General features: G+C 38.1%; 1 protein-coding gene across 1 annotated transcript in view; it reads right to left on the minus strand.

Annotated features, from left to right (window-relative positions):
- Positions 1–3,629: 3,629 nt before the first annotated feature.
- The window catches only part of ift140 (intraflagellar transport 140 homolog (Chlamydomonas)), a 51,726-nt gene continuing 39,285 nt past the window's right edge, over positions 3,630–16,070 (minus strand). The window contains exons 19-29 of the mRNA XM_052113873.1: positions 13,347–13,524; positions 10,920–11,110; positions 10,439–10,534; positions 10,222–10,354; positions 9,835–10,107; positions 9,503–9,685; positions 7,369–7,575; positions 6,922–7,134; positions 5,045–5,205; positions 4,796–4,937; positions 3,630–4,471 (exon numbers count right to left, since the gene is read on the minus strand). Of these exons, the coding sequence (XP_051969833.1) occupies positions 4,286–4,471; positions 4,796–4,937; positions 5,045–5,205; positions 6,922–7,134; positions 7,369–7,575; positions 9,503–9,685; positions 9,835–10,107; positions 10,222–10,354; positions 10,439–10,534; positions 10,920–11,110; positions 13,347–13,524 (1,963 nt within the window). The 3' untranslated portion in view covers positions 3,630–4,285. The remainder of the gene's footprint in view (positions 4,472–4,795; positions 4,938–5,044; positions 5,206–6,921; positions 7,135–7,368; positions 7,576–9,502; positions 9,686–9,834; positions 10,108–10,221; positions 10,355–10,438; positions 10,535–10,919; positions 11,111–13,346; positions 13,525–16,070) is intronic.

Consider the following 16,070-nt stretch of genomic DNA (forward strand, 5'->3'; position numbering starts at 1 on the left):
TTTGTGTTGTGTTTGGTTTCTATAAACACAAGTCTCCATGGGCGTTTATGAAGAGTAACAGGAAACAGTGAAACGAAATTTGATAGGCTAGCTTTTGGGGACCTCTCCTGGACATAAATGGAGCTCACACGGGCCCATATGCCCAACAGCACTTACCACTTTGGCCACTGGGAGCAGTGTTTCGAAATTCGGTCAACGTATACCGATTTTGAGGAACGAAATGTCAGTCTACTCTTTCCGATTTCACTGCGAGATCAGGCTGAAATAATAGAAAATAAAAATACGGGATTGTAATTTTATGTAAATGTCATTATTATTATTACTATTATTATTATTCTTAGGATCTGACTGGTTATTTGGTATAAAAACAGTTTATGTTACTACTTTAAAGTGATATTATTTTTGGGTAATTAGATAACATGTATGTGAAATATACCAAAATGAGATCAAATTTACACTGAAATTCTATAACGTTGGGAACGAGTTGTAAATCCAGAGCAAATATTGCTTAGCTTCTTCGGTATTTGCCTGAAATGGTATCAAATCCTACTTTAATTTGTAAAATGTTTATATAACAAAAGTCTATTTAAATACAAATTACAATATTTTTATATAGTAAAAATATATCTAAGCATTCTTAATATAAGATCAATTTACTTGACAAGAAAAATGGCATTAGATATCATGTTTTGTTTTCAACTTGCTTAAAGGAATATTCCAGGTTAAAAAAAAAAAATAGTTAAGCTCAATCGACAGGGTTTGTTGCCATTTTTGGAGGATTTGAACACTTTTGAAGCTTCTAATTTTATAAAAGCACTTACATTCATTCTTCAGTTAAAACTCATGTATTATTTGAGCTGTAAAGTTGTTAAATGGTCATTTTTACAGTCGTTTTAGGGCTTCGTTTGTTGGAAGTTGTGAAATTTGCTTTAACAACACAGAAAAGATTAGTATGTGATTTTATCACACTAAAATCATGTTAACAAACATATTTGCTAATATTTTCTATTAACTTTTTTTTATTCTATTGTTTTATCATTATCTCTGTCTTGTTGCTTTGTTGTTTGTGCACTTCTGTCTAGCTTCTGTCACCAAGACCAATCATTTTCTGCCCTTTTCACCCCAATTTGGAATTCCCAATGCGCTCTAAGTCGTTGTGGTGGCATAGTGACTCGCCTCAATCCGGGTGGCGGAGGACGAATCTCAGTTGCCTCCGCGTTCGAGACCGTCAATCCGCGCATCTTATCAAGTGGCTTGTTGAGCTTGTTACCGCGGAGACCTAGTGCGTGTGGAGGCTTCACGCTATTCTCCACAGCATCCACGCACAACTCACCACACGCCCCACTGAGAGCGAGAACCACATTATAGCGACCACGAGGAGGTTACCCCATGTGACTCTACCCTCCCTAGCAACCGGGCCAATTGGTTGCTTAGGAGACCTGTCTGGAGTCACTCAGCACGCCCTGGATTCGAACTAGGGACTCCAGGAGTGGTAGTCAGCGTCTTTACTCGCTGAGATACCCAGGCCCCAACAGCGTGTATTTTTAAGGTTTAAAAATTGGCCCCATTGACTTCCATTGTAAGTGCCTCAATGTAACCCAACGTTTTACTTTTCTTTCTTTTTTTTTTTTTTTAAAGAAAAGGATTTTTTTGAGGTAATCAATATTATGCCACAACACTGCTAATTGAACTTAACTTGTATTGATCCAAGAATATTCTTTTAAAATTAGAAAAACTTGCCTATTTACCTTGCTTTTTATTTATTTATTTTTACCCCATTGGCAGTTTTTTCTTCTTGTGTTTTAAACAATGTTTACTCGATTCTTGTTTATAGAAAAATGTGACAAAAGAAATGTCTCATGCCATTTTGATAGTCAAGTAAATATATATCTTGTTTTAAGGATATTCAGATATTTTTTTTACTGGAAAACAAGACAAAAATAGCCTACTACTAAAGAGAATTGTGGAAATGTGCTCAAGCTTAATTAAAATTATTTCACAACGCAAAAGTTCCTTATGGTACAAAAATGGTTTAATTTTCTCTATCCAAATATACAAAAAATTATAATAATTAAAAAAATTAAAATAAATAATAATAATTAAAAATATCGTTAGATCGACCCTCATGTTTATTTTTGAAACTCAGACTCGCTGAAACCGTTAGAAGGTCGTTAGAAGATCTTCAGACTTCTCTGATAAAACGGTTAACTGCACAGATGTCCGTATCTATTAATGCAAAATAACGCAGAACAAACACGTTATTCAAGCCAGCAGCTTTAAAGCGCAGCAGAAATGTCAGATCCAAAGATTCGCATTGAGACGACCAATTCTGAAACGAATCAAAAAATATCTCGCCCTAATCCCTTTAAACTGGGACCTGCCCACAAATTTCAACCACATCTGATTCGGGAGAAATGTGAAGAAATGGTCAAAGATGGATTTGCTGAAAGAGGATACGACCACGACGCTTGCCGGTCAATCTCAGAGAATGTGCGAGGGAATATACTGGCCATGTTGAAGACGATGTTCGACCGATATCGGTTCGTCGTCAACATCGCGGTCGGCGGTAAAACGGGCCAATCAGTGAAGATCGTGAGCCGGGCTCTATGGGACGCTGATGTCGACAACTACATCACAATCAACTACGAAAACCGACATCTGTACGCGGTGGCAACGGTGTTTGCGATCTACTTCGAATGATGCATTGAAATGTGTAAATTGTATTTACACAGACAAAAGCAACTTTGGCATTTATTTTTATTATTATTTTGCAACCTTTCAACAAAAGAGTAAATAAGTATAAAACGTTATTAAAATGTATACAAGGTATATGATACAAAGATAGCAGAACAAGTCAGGTCATTAAATAAATTATACAAAATGACTAAAAGATTGTGGTCCCACAGTTTCCTGTTTTAAAAGGCCAGCGCACATTACATTACATACCCTGATAGCACATGTACATCACCCAGACGTCTATTAGATGTGTGTTTTGATCTGGAAGACGTCTATTTTATGTTGTTTGCTCATCATTTTGACTCAGATGTCAATAAGACATTCAGCAGATGTCTATGAGACGTTTATGATTTATAACGTTTGTGAAGCTGATCTTTTTAAGATGTTTAGCAGATGCTTTCCAGATGAAAAGATCTAAAACAGACATCTCAGAAACGTACTGGGTGTATATCCTGTGCATTACTTAAAGGGATAGTTTACCCAAAAATGAAAATTGTCTCATCATTTACTCACCCTCATGACATCCCAGATGTGCATTTTTTTCGATTATGATTTTTAGAAGAGTATCTCAACTCTGTAGGTCCATACAATGCAAGTGGATGGCGACCAGACCTTTCAAGCTCCATAGATCACATAATGGCAGCATAAAAGTAATCCATACAATTACTTTTATCCAGTGGTTTAATCCATGTCTTCAGAAGTGATATAATAGTTGTTGCTAAGAAACAGATCAATATTTGACTCCTTTTTGTTACTATAAATCTCTACTTTTCCTTTCACATTCAAAAAGTGAAAGCAGAGATTTATAGTAAAAAAGGAATTCAATATTGATCTGTTTCTCACCCTAAATGATTGCATCACTTCAGAAGGTATGGATTTGACCACTGGCATCGTTTAGACTACATTTATGCTGACTTTATGTGATTTTTGGAGCTTAAAAGTTCTGATCACCATCCACTTGCATTGTATGGACCTACAGAGGAGATAGAGGAAAGTTGTAAACATCTGGGATGGCACGAGAGTGAGTAAATGATAAGAAAATTGTCTTTTTTTGGGTGAACTATTACTTTAAGGCAACCTGCAATGTAGCTTTAAAGTCAAAGTCACACAACCCATCCATTTATTAGACGGAGAAATTCTAGCAGTCTCTTAATGATATGGCACATTTTAAAGGCATATTCCAGGTTCAATACAAGTGAAGCTCAATTAACAGCATTTGTGGCATAATGTTGATTACCACAACAAAATAACCTAATTTCGACTTGTCCCTCATTTTATTTAAAAAAGCAAAATTCGAGGTTACAGTGATGCACTAACAATAGAAGTGACATATTGAAATAAATGTTTGTGGTAATCAACGTTATGCCTGCTAATTGGGCTTAACTTGTATTGAACCTGAAATAATCCTTTTAAGAGAGTGGGTGAGCAAACCAAGACTCGTAGGCAGACTTGTAGGCTAGTAGTGTGTGTTTTTGGGTGCATTGGGAAATGCGTGCAATTAACTGTTGGTATCGTAAGGATCAACCCCCTAAAGGCGATAACTTTTTTCTCAATGATTGATGTCCTCATCTTCCTCCACTTCATCTTCATCGGCAGCATACTTATTGGAGGTGTCACCATAGACGGGGCGGATTCCAGCGGCATTCTGTAGTGCCTCAAGACTGCTTTGACTTACATATAAGCTCATATTTATGTTGGGGCGTGCCGATCTCAAGTCCTCGAGTTTACTCCATGCCTAATACACAGACAAAACAGATTAAAATGTTAATTTATTATACTGGAAATGGATGTTAAACCTTAAAGTCAACATGGAATGGTGTTCACAACCCAGTTTATTTCATAATGTGACATATTTTCAAGCGAAACGATATTTAATGAGCCTGAAAAGTTGAATGAATGAATGAAGTGCTTTCAACCGTCAGGTTGAATGTTTCTAAACACGGTGAGCAACACTGCTAGATAACTGTCCTTAGGACAGAGAGCCATGCCGAACGGACGGGACAATTCACAATAGGTCCAGTTCAGATTGCTCTAGAGAGCTATGTACCAGCACACATACCTGCTGGAAGTTTCCCTGTTGGCAGTAGTGTTCCACTAGGAACCCATACACATCTCCAACACGCACCGCAGTGTCCAGATCCTTCTCATCCAGCAGAGACTCACACATACGCAATGCTTCCACTGTATCCTCTTCATGCAATCTAAGCACACACAAGGACAAATACACAATAGTATACACAGGTGTTTAATTAGGAATTTGATTAAAGATCGAACAATGGAGAGAGACTTGAAAATGTTTCATAAGTACCTTTGTGCCTGAATGAATTTCTTGACAAGGCTAAGTCTGTGTGTTAGTATGAGAAGTCTGCTGTCTGCCTCGTCTCCACTCTTAGCTTTAGTCAAACACTTACACGCCTCCGTCAAAGCACCATATGCCTTCTCATAATTCTGATAATCATCGATTTCCACCTGTCAAAGTATTTACCTCATTTACTTTTACAAGTCAGGATCATCCTCATGGCATCCTGATTGAATCATCAGCAGCAAGTTCCCTTTTCTGTTTTGCTCTTTTTCAAATATGAATCAAATCAACCAAGTAATATTATTTTGCACACCATTACAATGGCAATTTTCCCCCTTTGTTCTCAATCATAAACCTTGCAAAAGTGTGTTAGATTTCTCTGAAAACAAGGCCCAAAAACAACAATTCTCTTATCATTTACTCACCTTTATGCCATCTCTAACTCCTATGACTTTCTGTCTTCTGTGGAACACAAATTAAGATATTTTGATAGAGATATGAAGTTTTTTAGTCATACAATTCGAGTCAATGGAGTCCAGATTTTCAAGCTCCAAAACGGACGTAATGGGCGCATAAAGTTACCCTCATGCAACCACACGTACACATGGGTGGACGTTGTATTTTGGCTTCACTACATGCAATGCACAATTTAAATGAATTTAAACTGACTGATCTAAGTTCAGGAGACTTGGTGCTGTCAGTAAAGTCATGTGAGTCTTGTGACAAAACAACATGGCGCTGATCACAGCGGAGTTTTTCTTTGGGAGAAACACCAACAAAACTACATCTGGTTAGAAACCGATTTATGTTTTTTCATTGAAACCTGTTTGAGTCAAAAGATTAGAGTCTCTAGTTTCATCTGATATGCCATTTAAAATAGTTTTGTTATTTATCGCTAATCGCCACACTGCTAAACACAATGTACACTAATGTGTACTTTAGCGCATTTATCCCATAGAAATCCTATATTTACTGTGCACTTCCACACTGAGAATCAATGGATGCATCCAAAAGTTGAAATATTTTGCTTTCAGAGGCTTTACATGGAGTTAGGATGAAAATAAAGTGTTCGAACTGAGACCAGTGCAGTCAGACAGCACACTGGAGTTTAAGTCGTTCACTAAATAGGAAGCAAGGGAGCGTCCTATATTGCATTGACTCCTAAAGTCTGATCAAAAGTTCAGTTTCAGGCTGCAGATGATGTTTGGATCACTCAACATGTTTGACACACATGGGACAATGATCATCAGTACATAGAGTCACCATTTATAATGGATCATTTTATATATACATTATATATACATGGTTGGATGTGATTGGACACAGCAGTCACACTCGGGTCTCAGGTGGTTAATCCATACGACTCGAGTACAGCACTCTGTGCATGTGAAAAGCATGAGGAAGTGTAATCGAGCTTCAAATCATGATCCCGCAAAGAAGACTGCAGATGTCAAGATTTACAGTGAAAAAGGACTTACATTTTGGTCTGTTCTCACCCAAAACCAATCATATTACTTCAGAAGACTTGGATAAAACCACTTTAATGCTGCTTTTATGTGCTTTTTGGAGCTTTGAAAGTTTGGACCCCATTGACTTGCATTGTATGGACAAAAACACCTCATATCTCCATCAAAATATCTTTGTTTGCATGATATTGAAGACAGAATGTGCCATAAAATGGCATAAGGGTGATAATAAGATGAAAGAATTTGCATTTTTGGGTGAACTATTACTTTAACATAACTTATTTAATTTTGCTTCTCAAATAAATATATCTTATTTTAAGAATTTTTCCATATTTTCACTGAAAAAAAAAAAGACATCCATGCATGCTGATTAAGAAATAATGTTTTGCAAATATCCTAGAAACACAGTCTCTGTACCTCGGCACAAGCCTCATAGAAGCCAGCGAGCAGGTCAAGTGCTCGTCCTTTAGTGTAGAAGCCAATAATATTCTTTATGATCTCCGGGTCATTCCTCCAGTCCAGTGACTGCAAGTAATTCGCTGCCATTACATAAATTTCCTTCTGTCTGGAAACACCTGCAAAAAATACGATTTTCTCTGTATCGCCAGACTTTAACAGCGCTCGCATCGCCTGTCAATGAAAAAGACGAGAACAAAAAAAGAATAGCATCGTTTCTCTAAAGGAGGCTGGTGAAAACTCATTTCAGAGTGATATAAGATACTGTATATAAAACTACAGGAATTATTGATTTGAAAACCATCACAGCTATGTATGAAATTATTATTTCCACAAAGCTGTGAAATAGGATTATGTATTTGTATATATTTGTATTGATCATGGAATAATTTTGTGCTAATGCCAAACCTTTATCTTGTTGCCGGCCTGTGTGTATTTCTTAGTTGCTAGGTGGTAGTTGCCCTGCCGCATACAACAGTCTGCGATTTTCTCCAGCAGTTCCTTTCGCCCGGTCTCAGACAGATGGGTTGAGTCTCGCGGAACCGTCAGACTTTCAGCCAGATCTTCGTTGATGGTCAAACTCTGGTCCAAACACAACTGGAGCGCCTCATTGTACTACACACACAAACACAAATTCATTTATGGGTGTAACACATTTTTCTTAACTTTTGTGTCATTTTGTCTGAAAGTTATTAAAATTCAAACCACAGTGTCATTTCCAGAACATCTCAAATTCTGTATTATGTTTAATAGAATTCTGTGCTGAAAATGACGCTGATAGAAATTAAATTTTTAAAGGGGTAGTTCACCTAAAAATGAAAATTCTCTCATCATTTACTCACCCTCATGCCATCACAGATGTGTATGACTTTCTTTCTTCTGTTGAAAACAAATGAAGATTTCAGTTCTGTTGGTCCATGCAATGCAAGTGAATGGTGACCAGACATTTTAAGCTCCGAAATAACATAAAGGTAGCATAAAAGTAACCTATAAGTCTCCAGTGGTTTAATCCATGTCTTCAGAAGTGATATAATAGTTGTTGGTGAGAAACAGATCAATATTTGACTCCTTTTTTACTATAAATCTCCACTTTTACTTTCACATTCAGAAAGTGAAAACAGAGACTTATAGTAAAAAAGGAATTCAATATTGATCTGTTTCTCACCCAAAGTGATTGCATCGTTTCAGAAGGTATGGATTTAACCACTGGAGTCATTTAGACAACATTTATGCTGACTTTATGTGATTTTTGGAGAATAAAAGGTCTGATCAACATCCACTTACATTGTATGGACCTACAGAGGAGATAGAGGAAAGAAAGTTGTAATCATCTGGGATGGCATGAGGGTGAGTAAATGATGAGAGAATTTTAATTTTTGGGTGAACTATTCCTTTAAGGCAATCCGCAATGTAGCTTTGTACCTTTTTAAATCATGTATCTTTTTTTTATACTATAAATCTCCACTTTCACTTTCACATTCAAAAAATGAAAGTACATAATTGTAGTAAAAGAGGATTTAAATATTAATGTGTTTCTCACTCAAAGTGATTGCATTGCTGCAGAAGATATGGATTTAAAGACTGGAGTCATTTAGATAACATTTATGCTGACTATGTTATTTTTTGAGCTTGAAAGGTCTGGTCACCATTCACTTGCATTGTATGGATCTACAGAGCTGAGATATTCTTCTAAAAATCTTTGTTTGTGTTCAGCAGAAGAAAGAAAGTCACACACATCTGGGATGGCATGAGGGTGAGTAAATTATGAGAGAATTTTTATTTTTGGGTAAACTATCCCTTTTACATTTTTAAATGATAAATAGCCGACTCCTTTCTCTTGCTAAAGCTAATTGCATACATAATAATTTATGTATCCTAAATACACACAATTAAATTAGAATGTTCTACTTTTTCTATAATTTGGCAAAATTTCAGCTTGATTGTAAATTATGGTTAATAAAATATTCTGTTAGAAATAAATAGGCCTTAAGGCCCGTGCGCCGAGTCCATTCCTGTAAAAATGAATGATTAACAAATACACTAACTTTAAAAAAATAAAAAAATTTATAAGGGGCAAAATTGTTTGTTGTGGAGGAAATGACGCTAAAACTGTGGGATGGTCGTAAATGTTGAAAAATTTATAGAAATAAATTTCACACAATGAATATTGAAATTGTTGATGTTTAATTCACTCTGTGTTTAGATGATCATAGTTTTAAACATGTTATAATTTGTATTTTTATAATGGATTTTTTCAGTACTTTAATATTGAAAGTTTGTGTCTGGGACAAGGCTAAAACAGTCAAATCTACACATAAAAGGCATTTGAAAAGTATCAAAAATAAATTATGTAGACCTGGAAAAAAGTTCCCAATTCAGTTTTAATGTGACCTTCATACAACACAAAGAAAAAAACATGAAATCTGTTTGTTGACATAAAAGAAAACTCTGTCTGAACCTTTTCTTTATCATGCAACCATTTAAACAAGTGTGTGTTTATAGATATTTAATGAAATGATTGGGTGGGTGGGTATGTGTTCACCTTTTTGGCTGCCACCAGTAATTCCACAGCTTTCTGGTACTGTGAGTGTTTTATGAAGAAATCAGAGCAGCGTGCTAGTAAGGCAGGGTCACTGGTCTCATTCAGGTCCTCTGCAATCAGCTGCAGGGCTCCAAACTGCTCTGTGGCAAAAGCTAATTCCAAAGCCTTCGAGACATGACCTGCCTTGAGACCGAAAGAGAGACACAGCCAGAGAAAAAGGTGGAATGGACAAGCTATCAGCACCCACTAGTGGTATACTTGGTCACAGCATGTACTTGTATGCCAGAAGCAATGCATCTTATTGACAAATCAAGCATGTATGTGCATGATACCTTATGATAAAGCATAACAGCCCTGTCCATGTGCGTTGCTTTTTCTTCATAATACATGGCCGTGTCCATCATGTCCTCTGGGTTGCTAAGCAATGCCAGATTCATGAGTTGCTCATCCAAGTTATTCTCTTTACACAGTCGAATGGCGTTGTTATAGGCTTGAGCTCGTGTATAGAAGTGCACAGATTGGCTGATTTCATCCTGTCCTTCGTACTGGCGCGCAACATGATAGGATGCTGCTCTGTTCCCGGTCTCATTGGCTATCTCACTCGCCTGTCAATTATACAGATTTTCAATTTGTTGCGTCAAGATTTCAATGGTATTTTAAATGGAACACATCGATTAAATGCATTTAATTTAATTGAACAGAATTACTCGTCCTCATACCTTTTGAATGTTCCCCAGATAACAGTGAACGCGCACTTGAGACAAATAGTCCTGAGCGAAATCGTAGTAATGCAATGCAGCCTCCATGTCTGATTGGCTCTCCAGATAATGTCCCCACCACTTGTACAGGTCCCTGTCCAATCACAACGTGAGAATATCAAAGCCAATCAGAATGCAGAGACTGTAATTATGAGACAATCGCTGCATACTAACTCACTTGTCTTTCATTTTATTGATGTAGATCTCCAATGAAACGTTATCATCCATGAGCATTCTTGGAACTTCAAACCGATGTGTGTCTGACTTCTCAAAACTACAGAGGAGGGAGAGATCAAATAGAGTTAAAGGAATGTTCCAGGTTATTTAGCTCAATAGACAGCATTTGTGACTTAAATGTTGAAGAATTATTGTAAGTGCATTTATAAAATGATAAACATCAAATTTCTGCCTTTAAACCCTTCAAAAATTGGCCCCATTGACTTCCATTGTAAGTGCCTCACTGTAACCTCCATTTTTGCTTTTTTAAAGAAAAGGAGGGACGAGTCGGAATTGTTCTGTTGTTGTAATCAACATTATGCCACAAATGCTGTCGATTGAGCTTAACTTGTATTGAACCCAGAATATTCCTCTAAGTGACTTCTTGGTGGATACTGTGGCTGTGATTGTGCGAATGCAACAGTGTATTTGTGCGCACTCACTACACCAGCGCAAGGTTCTTGTCTCCCATTGCCTCCAGGTGTTTGGCGTAGCTGTAGTAAGTTGTTCGGAGGTGAATGCGGTCGTGAGATTCTGCCGTCTCTACCGCCTGCTGCCACTGACCGGCCGCCTGATAGAACTTATTCAATAAATCAAACCTTCCACAGGACTTATACAAGCGCTCGGCATCCTTCTGCAGAGACAGAGAAAGAGATGATGCGATAAGTTCAAATGTTTAAACTGAAATGTTTAGTCTTTGTTATTGTTATTAACTACTGGAGACAGAACGGCTCCATGTGCACTAGGTTTATTTAGATAGCTTTGTGTTTGTGCTTGTGTACTTTAAATACAATATGAACGTCCTTTGCAACGCACGTAACTTCAATAATGGCACGTATCTCAGGAGTAGATTTTTATTTAATCTCATTTTAATTTAATTGAATTTGTCATCTTTTCTGACTTGTTTATTATCATGCAGTAACACACTGATATAGTCATTGATGTATGGCAACATCAGAGACATACAGAGACCCTCCCCTCCAAATCTGATCACAAGTGGCCACAGGAGATGCATTTAAACGACCAGGTCTAAACAGCGATGTGTCTCACCTGACCAAGTGTAATCAGATCACCCGAGACGCATCTTTAACCGGGTGGAAACGGGGTCAGATGTGTCTGTGAAGAGCATGCTTGAGATTAAATGAGAGGAAAAATCCTGACACACAATGGCGTGAATAAACAAAATTCATCCGTATGTTTTTTAAACCGCGGCACACAGTGAAACTGTTAAATCTCTGTTCTGCACACAAACATTCTCCTTCACATGATAAATACATCATCACTACGACACACTCACTTTATGGTATCGGCTCTGCTTTTGTTCACACAGACATGTCCCGGGATTGGCAATGTTACAAGGGTCTGATCCCAAGATCAAATTGCCTGGCATTCCGGTACCAGGTTGCATTCACACTGAATGCTCCCCGGCATTGATCCCGGGATCAGAGCCCAGTGTAAACAAGGTTTAAGGAGTATGAACATTTACACCTAAAACATTAAAAATGTCATTTCCATGAGTGTCATTTACTCCACAGAATACAGAATTTTAAGATGTGCTGCAAATGACACTGTGGTGGGAATTTTCAGTGTCAGAATAAAAGAAAAAAATAGCATAAATCTCCTGTGATGCATGTACAGACACTTTTGGACATTATTAGAATTATCAATTTTTTAATAAGTAAGCGTGTGATCACTAAATTCACATTTAATGGATTTTGCAGATACTAATATCTATGGTGGTGGAAAAGGCTGATAACCGATTAATCAACCGATAGTTTATAATTCGATTTAAAGAATGATCAAAGAGTACATAGTCTTTCCTCACTATGACGGGCACAGACATTGAGGCTGCAAGAGTCCGAAATGAATCAAATCCCAAAAGCAGTTTATTGTACAACCAGAATACCCAGAATAACCAGAAAATTTGATTTGGTGCGTAGCATGGGACATACACCGGGGACTTTTATATTTAAAAATGAGTATTTAATAAATTAAGCTTTTTAGAGCCTATAATTTCACCAGATGAGGTTTATTTATGAGGAATAAAAAATCAGGAATAAAAAACTATGAACATAGATTGTTGCTGAAATCTGATATCGGGAAGTTTAAGAGGCCATTTATTTGATAAATGAAGACAAAGTAATGTCTCTCTCTTTGGCGTAGGCCCTGTCCGGCGGTCCGAGGGAGTTGTGCCCGGAACCATCATATCCTGCCGGAGATAGGAGGCAGGGGCGAGGAGCCTACCCCCGTGCGGGACGGGGCTCAGCTGGTGGTAGTGGGGTGGTGGAGGTTGCCGTGTTAGCACACTGAAACAGCAATGTGATGATTGTGAGCAGACTTCTAAAGCAATGGCTTACATGCGATTGGCTAGGAATTACCCCGCTAATGAAGTGATGATGTACAGCTGCTAGTCTTCCCGCTAGAACTACGCTGCACTACGGAAACCGATTAATTCGTAAAACCGATATATCGGTCTACCTCTAGTTTTAACAACACTTTAATTTCTAGAAGTCCACAGTGCTAAAAGTCCACTTCTTTTTGGCTTAAAAGTAATTTGATTACAGTAACTAGTTACTTTGTAAACAGATACACCCAACACTGTACACACTAAAGTCTGAATGTACGAATGAGTCTCAAATCCTTTGATCTAAAGCCTTTGATGCTTGAGATTAATTTTGAACACAAATATAAATTAGATCTATGAATGAATTTGTTTACAGCATCAGAGTGTGCAGAGTTGTGGCTACTTTCAAGAATCTGATCTGAGATTTGATTGGATTGTGAGGAAGTGAAGCATTTTAGAGTTTGATATTATTGGTTAATATTCTATTTCTCTGCCATCACAGAGGATGAGTTTGTGTGTATCTTACCAGCATGCCCAGTTGTGTAGCCAGCACCGCCACCTGTGCCTCCACCTCTGGCTCTTTTTCCGCATCCCTGAGAGCGCGAGCAGCCCGTGCGTTACCCATGTTCCCCAGACACACGCGCGCCACGTCCAGACGACGACTCTTCACACACATCCGTGCCATGTTCTCCCACACTGCCTCACTGAAGAGCACACACACACACAACATGCTGTCAGTTCACTTTTAAAGCCAAATTTCAACAAAAAGACACTTGTGAAGTACTTGAGCTTTCAAAACTGTCTTGAACAAATTTTCACAGTGTAGGAGTCTTTTTGTAGGAATTTTCACAGTCGTGAGTTGAATATATGGAGAAACATGGAAAATGATTTTAATGTGATGAAAACGCTTACAAACCTTATCAGTGTAAAGTTATATCCAATACCAGGATACAGAGTTTTGTTTTATGACAACAAAGTTGTAATATTGGATATAACTTTACACAGATAAGACCGTAAAATCATGTTGTGGCTGCAGTCCGTTCCACTTCACAAGAGAACCGTTTCAGCTATGTGTGGAATGAGCCCATCAACACCCAACACACTCTGTAGGTCTCTCTATCCCACATTCTCTCTCACCCACTCGTTTGGCCCTTCATGCCCTCCCTCCTCTTTTCATCCACTCCCATCTGTTCTTTATTTATCCAAAATGCTCACATTCCCTCTCTCTCCATCTCTTGCTCGGTTCACTGCTTTAGTAGATACAGATGGGGGCAGTTTATTAGAGTTAGGCAACAGGAAATTCCCTGAATCTTTGGGGGCCCAGAAGAACAGCAGATGAAGAAAAACAGCAGCAAAGTATAGAGAGAAGTGAACGTCATCAAGCAAACCCACCCAGTATGGATTATGAATACCATTTAATGTATACAAACATAAAAATAAACTAGATACTAGAATTTCCTGGAGAAAACGTGAGTGGTGCTTGCATGTGCAAAAGTCCCCACCATGATGTTGTGAGTGTTTGCCATGGTGTTGCTTTATGGTTGTTCTGGTTGGTTGCTCACTGGCCAAAGTCAAAAAAGCCCACCCCCCAGTGTCATTCCTTCAATGAAAATGTGAGATCATTTATCATGATCCGGTTTCCAAAAGATGTAAAGAACACATTCTTGCAAATGTTGTGTTAACACAGACTTTTGATTCATTCATTCATTTTGATAAAACCCCACCAATTACAACAAAACTCAAAGGGCCTCATTCACATTCATTCTACGTTTGTAAATTCGCTTCGCTTCGTACTCCCCAAATTTGTTTGTTAAATGTGTATATGTTGGTGAATTCCAAACATACATAAATAGGGGTTGTGTTCATGTTCATTCACAATTATCATAATCCACGCCCATGAAAACGCCATATAAGGAAGTTACCAAACTTGCTAATAAATGCTTTTAACATCTATGCGGAACAGTAATGAAATATTTACATTTACATTTATGCATTTGGCAGATGCTTTTATCCAAAGCGACTTACAGAGCCCTTATTCCAGGGACAATCCCCCCCGGAGCAACCCGGAGTTAAGTACCTTGCTCAAGGACACAATGGTGGTGGCTGTGGGGATCAAACCAGCGACCTTCTGCTTAACAGTTTAGTGCTTTAGCCCACTACGCCACCACCACTCCATAGTGTTATAAATGAAGTAGAAGAAATAGTGTTTATAAATGAAGTGCATTCACATTGTAACATTTTGATATTGTTAGCATCTCAAAGAAAGTGAGGGCTTACTGTCATCGCATGTTATTGCTGTCAAATGATGCTCTTTTGTGAATCAAACGATTCAAGAAGTCAATAAAAATGGTTTGACATGGGGGCCTGTGTAGCTCAGGGAGTAAAGACGCCGACTACCACCAAGTTCGAATCCAGGGTGTGCTGAGTGACTCCAGACAGGTCTCCTAAGCAACCAAATTGGTCCGGTTGCAAGGGAGGGTAGAGTCACATGGGGTAACCTCCTTGTGGTCGCTATTAGTGGTTCTCGCTCTCAATGGGGCGTGTGGTGAGTTGTGTGTGGATCGCAGAGAGTAGCATGAGCCTGCACATGCTGTGAGTCTCCGCGGTGTCATGCACAACGAGTCACATGATAAGATGCACGGATTGACGGTCTCAGAAGCGGAGGCAACTGAGACTTGTCCTCCACCACCCGGATTGAGGTGAGTAACCACGCTACCACAAGAACCTTCTAAGTAGTGGGAATTGGGCATTCCAAATTGGGAGAAAAGGGGGTAAAAAAAAAATGGTTTTGACATGAGTGTAAAAACATTTTAAGCCGGCAGGAGGATGTCCATCACCAATAACTTTCTCTGGTTCAGTTCGTAACGCATCACCAGCATCATTTGAAACATCTCAAGTAAATCATGATGGAACTGGAAGAATCTTCAGAGAAATTAATAGAATGAAACGAGTTACTTGCGGTTCAGTACGTTTTTGATTCACTAAAAGAACAAGCAGATAAGCAGATAAATGTAATTCGTATGGTAGGAAGTACTTTATGTTTTTTGGTGTAGATTCAAAAGAGTAGACCCATAAGAGGCATTTGTTTGAGAATCAGACTACACTGGTCATACTGATCATTTAAGCACAGTGTAGCAAACACATCTGCAGAAGAAATGCATGTTCAACAACCGTTAATGGAACCAAAAGACATGAAAATCATTTGCATTTTTTTTGGTAAACGGTTCTATATAAGAAGACATTTTTAGTA

The sequence above is a fragment of the Xyrauchen texanus genome, chromosome 41 (genome assembly GCF_025860055.1).
Source record: "Xyrauchen texanus isolate HMW12.3.18 chromosome 41, RBS_HiC_50CHRs, whole genome shotgun sequence".
NCBI lineage: Eukaryota > Metazoa > Chordata > Actinopteri > Cypriniformes > Catostomidae > Xyrauchen > Xyrauchen texanus.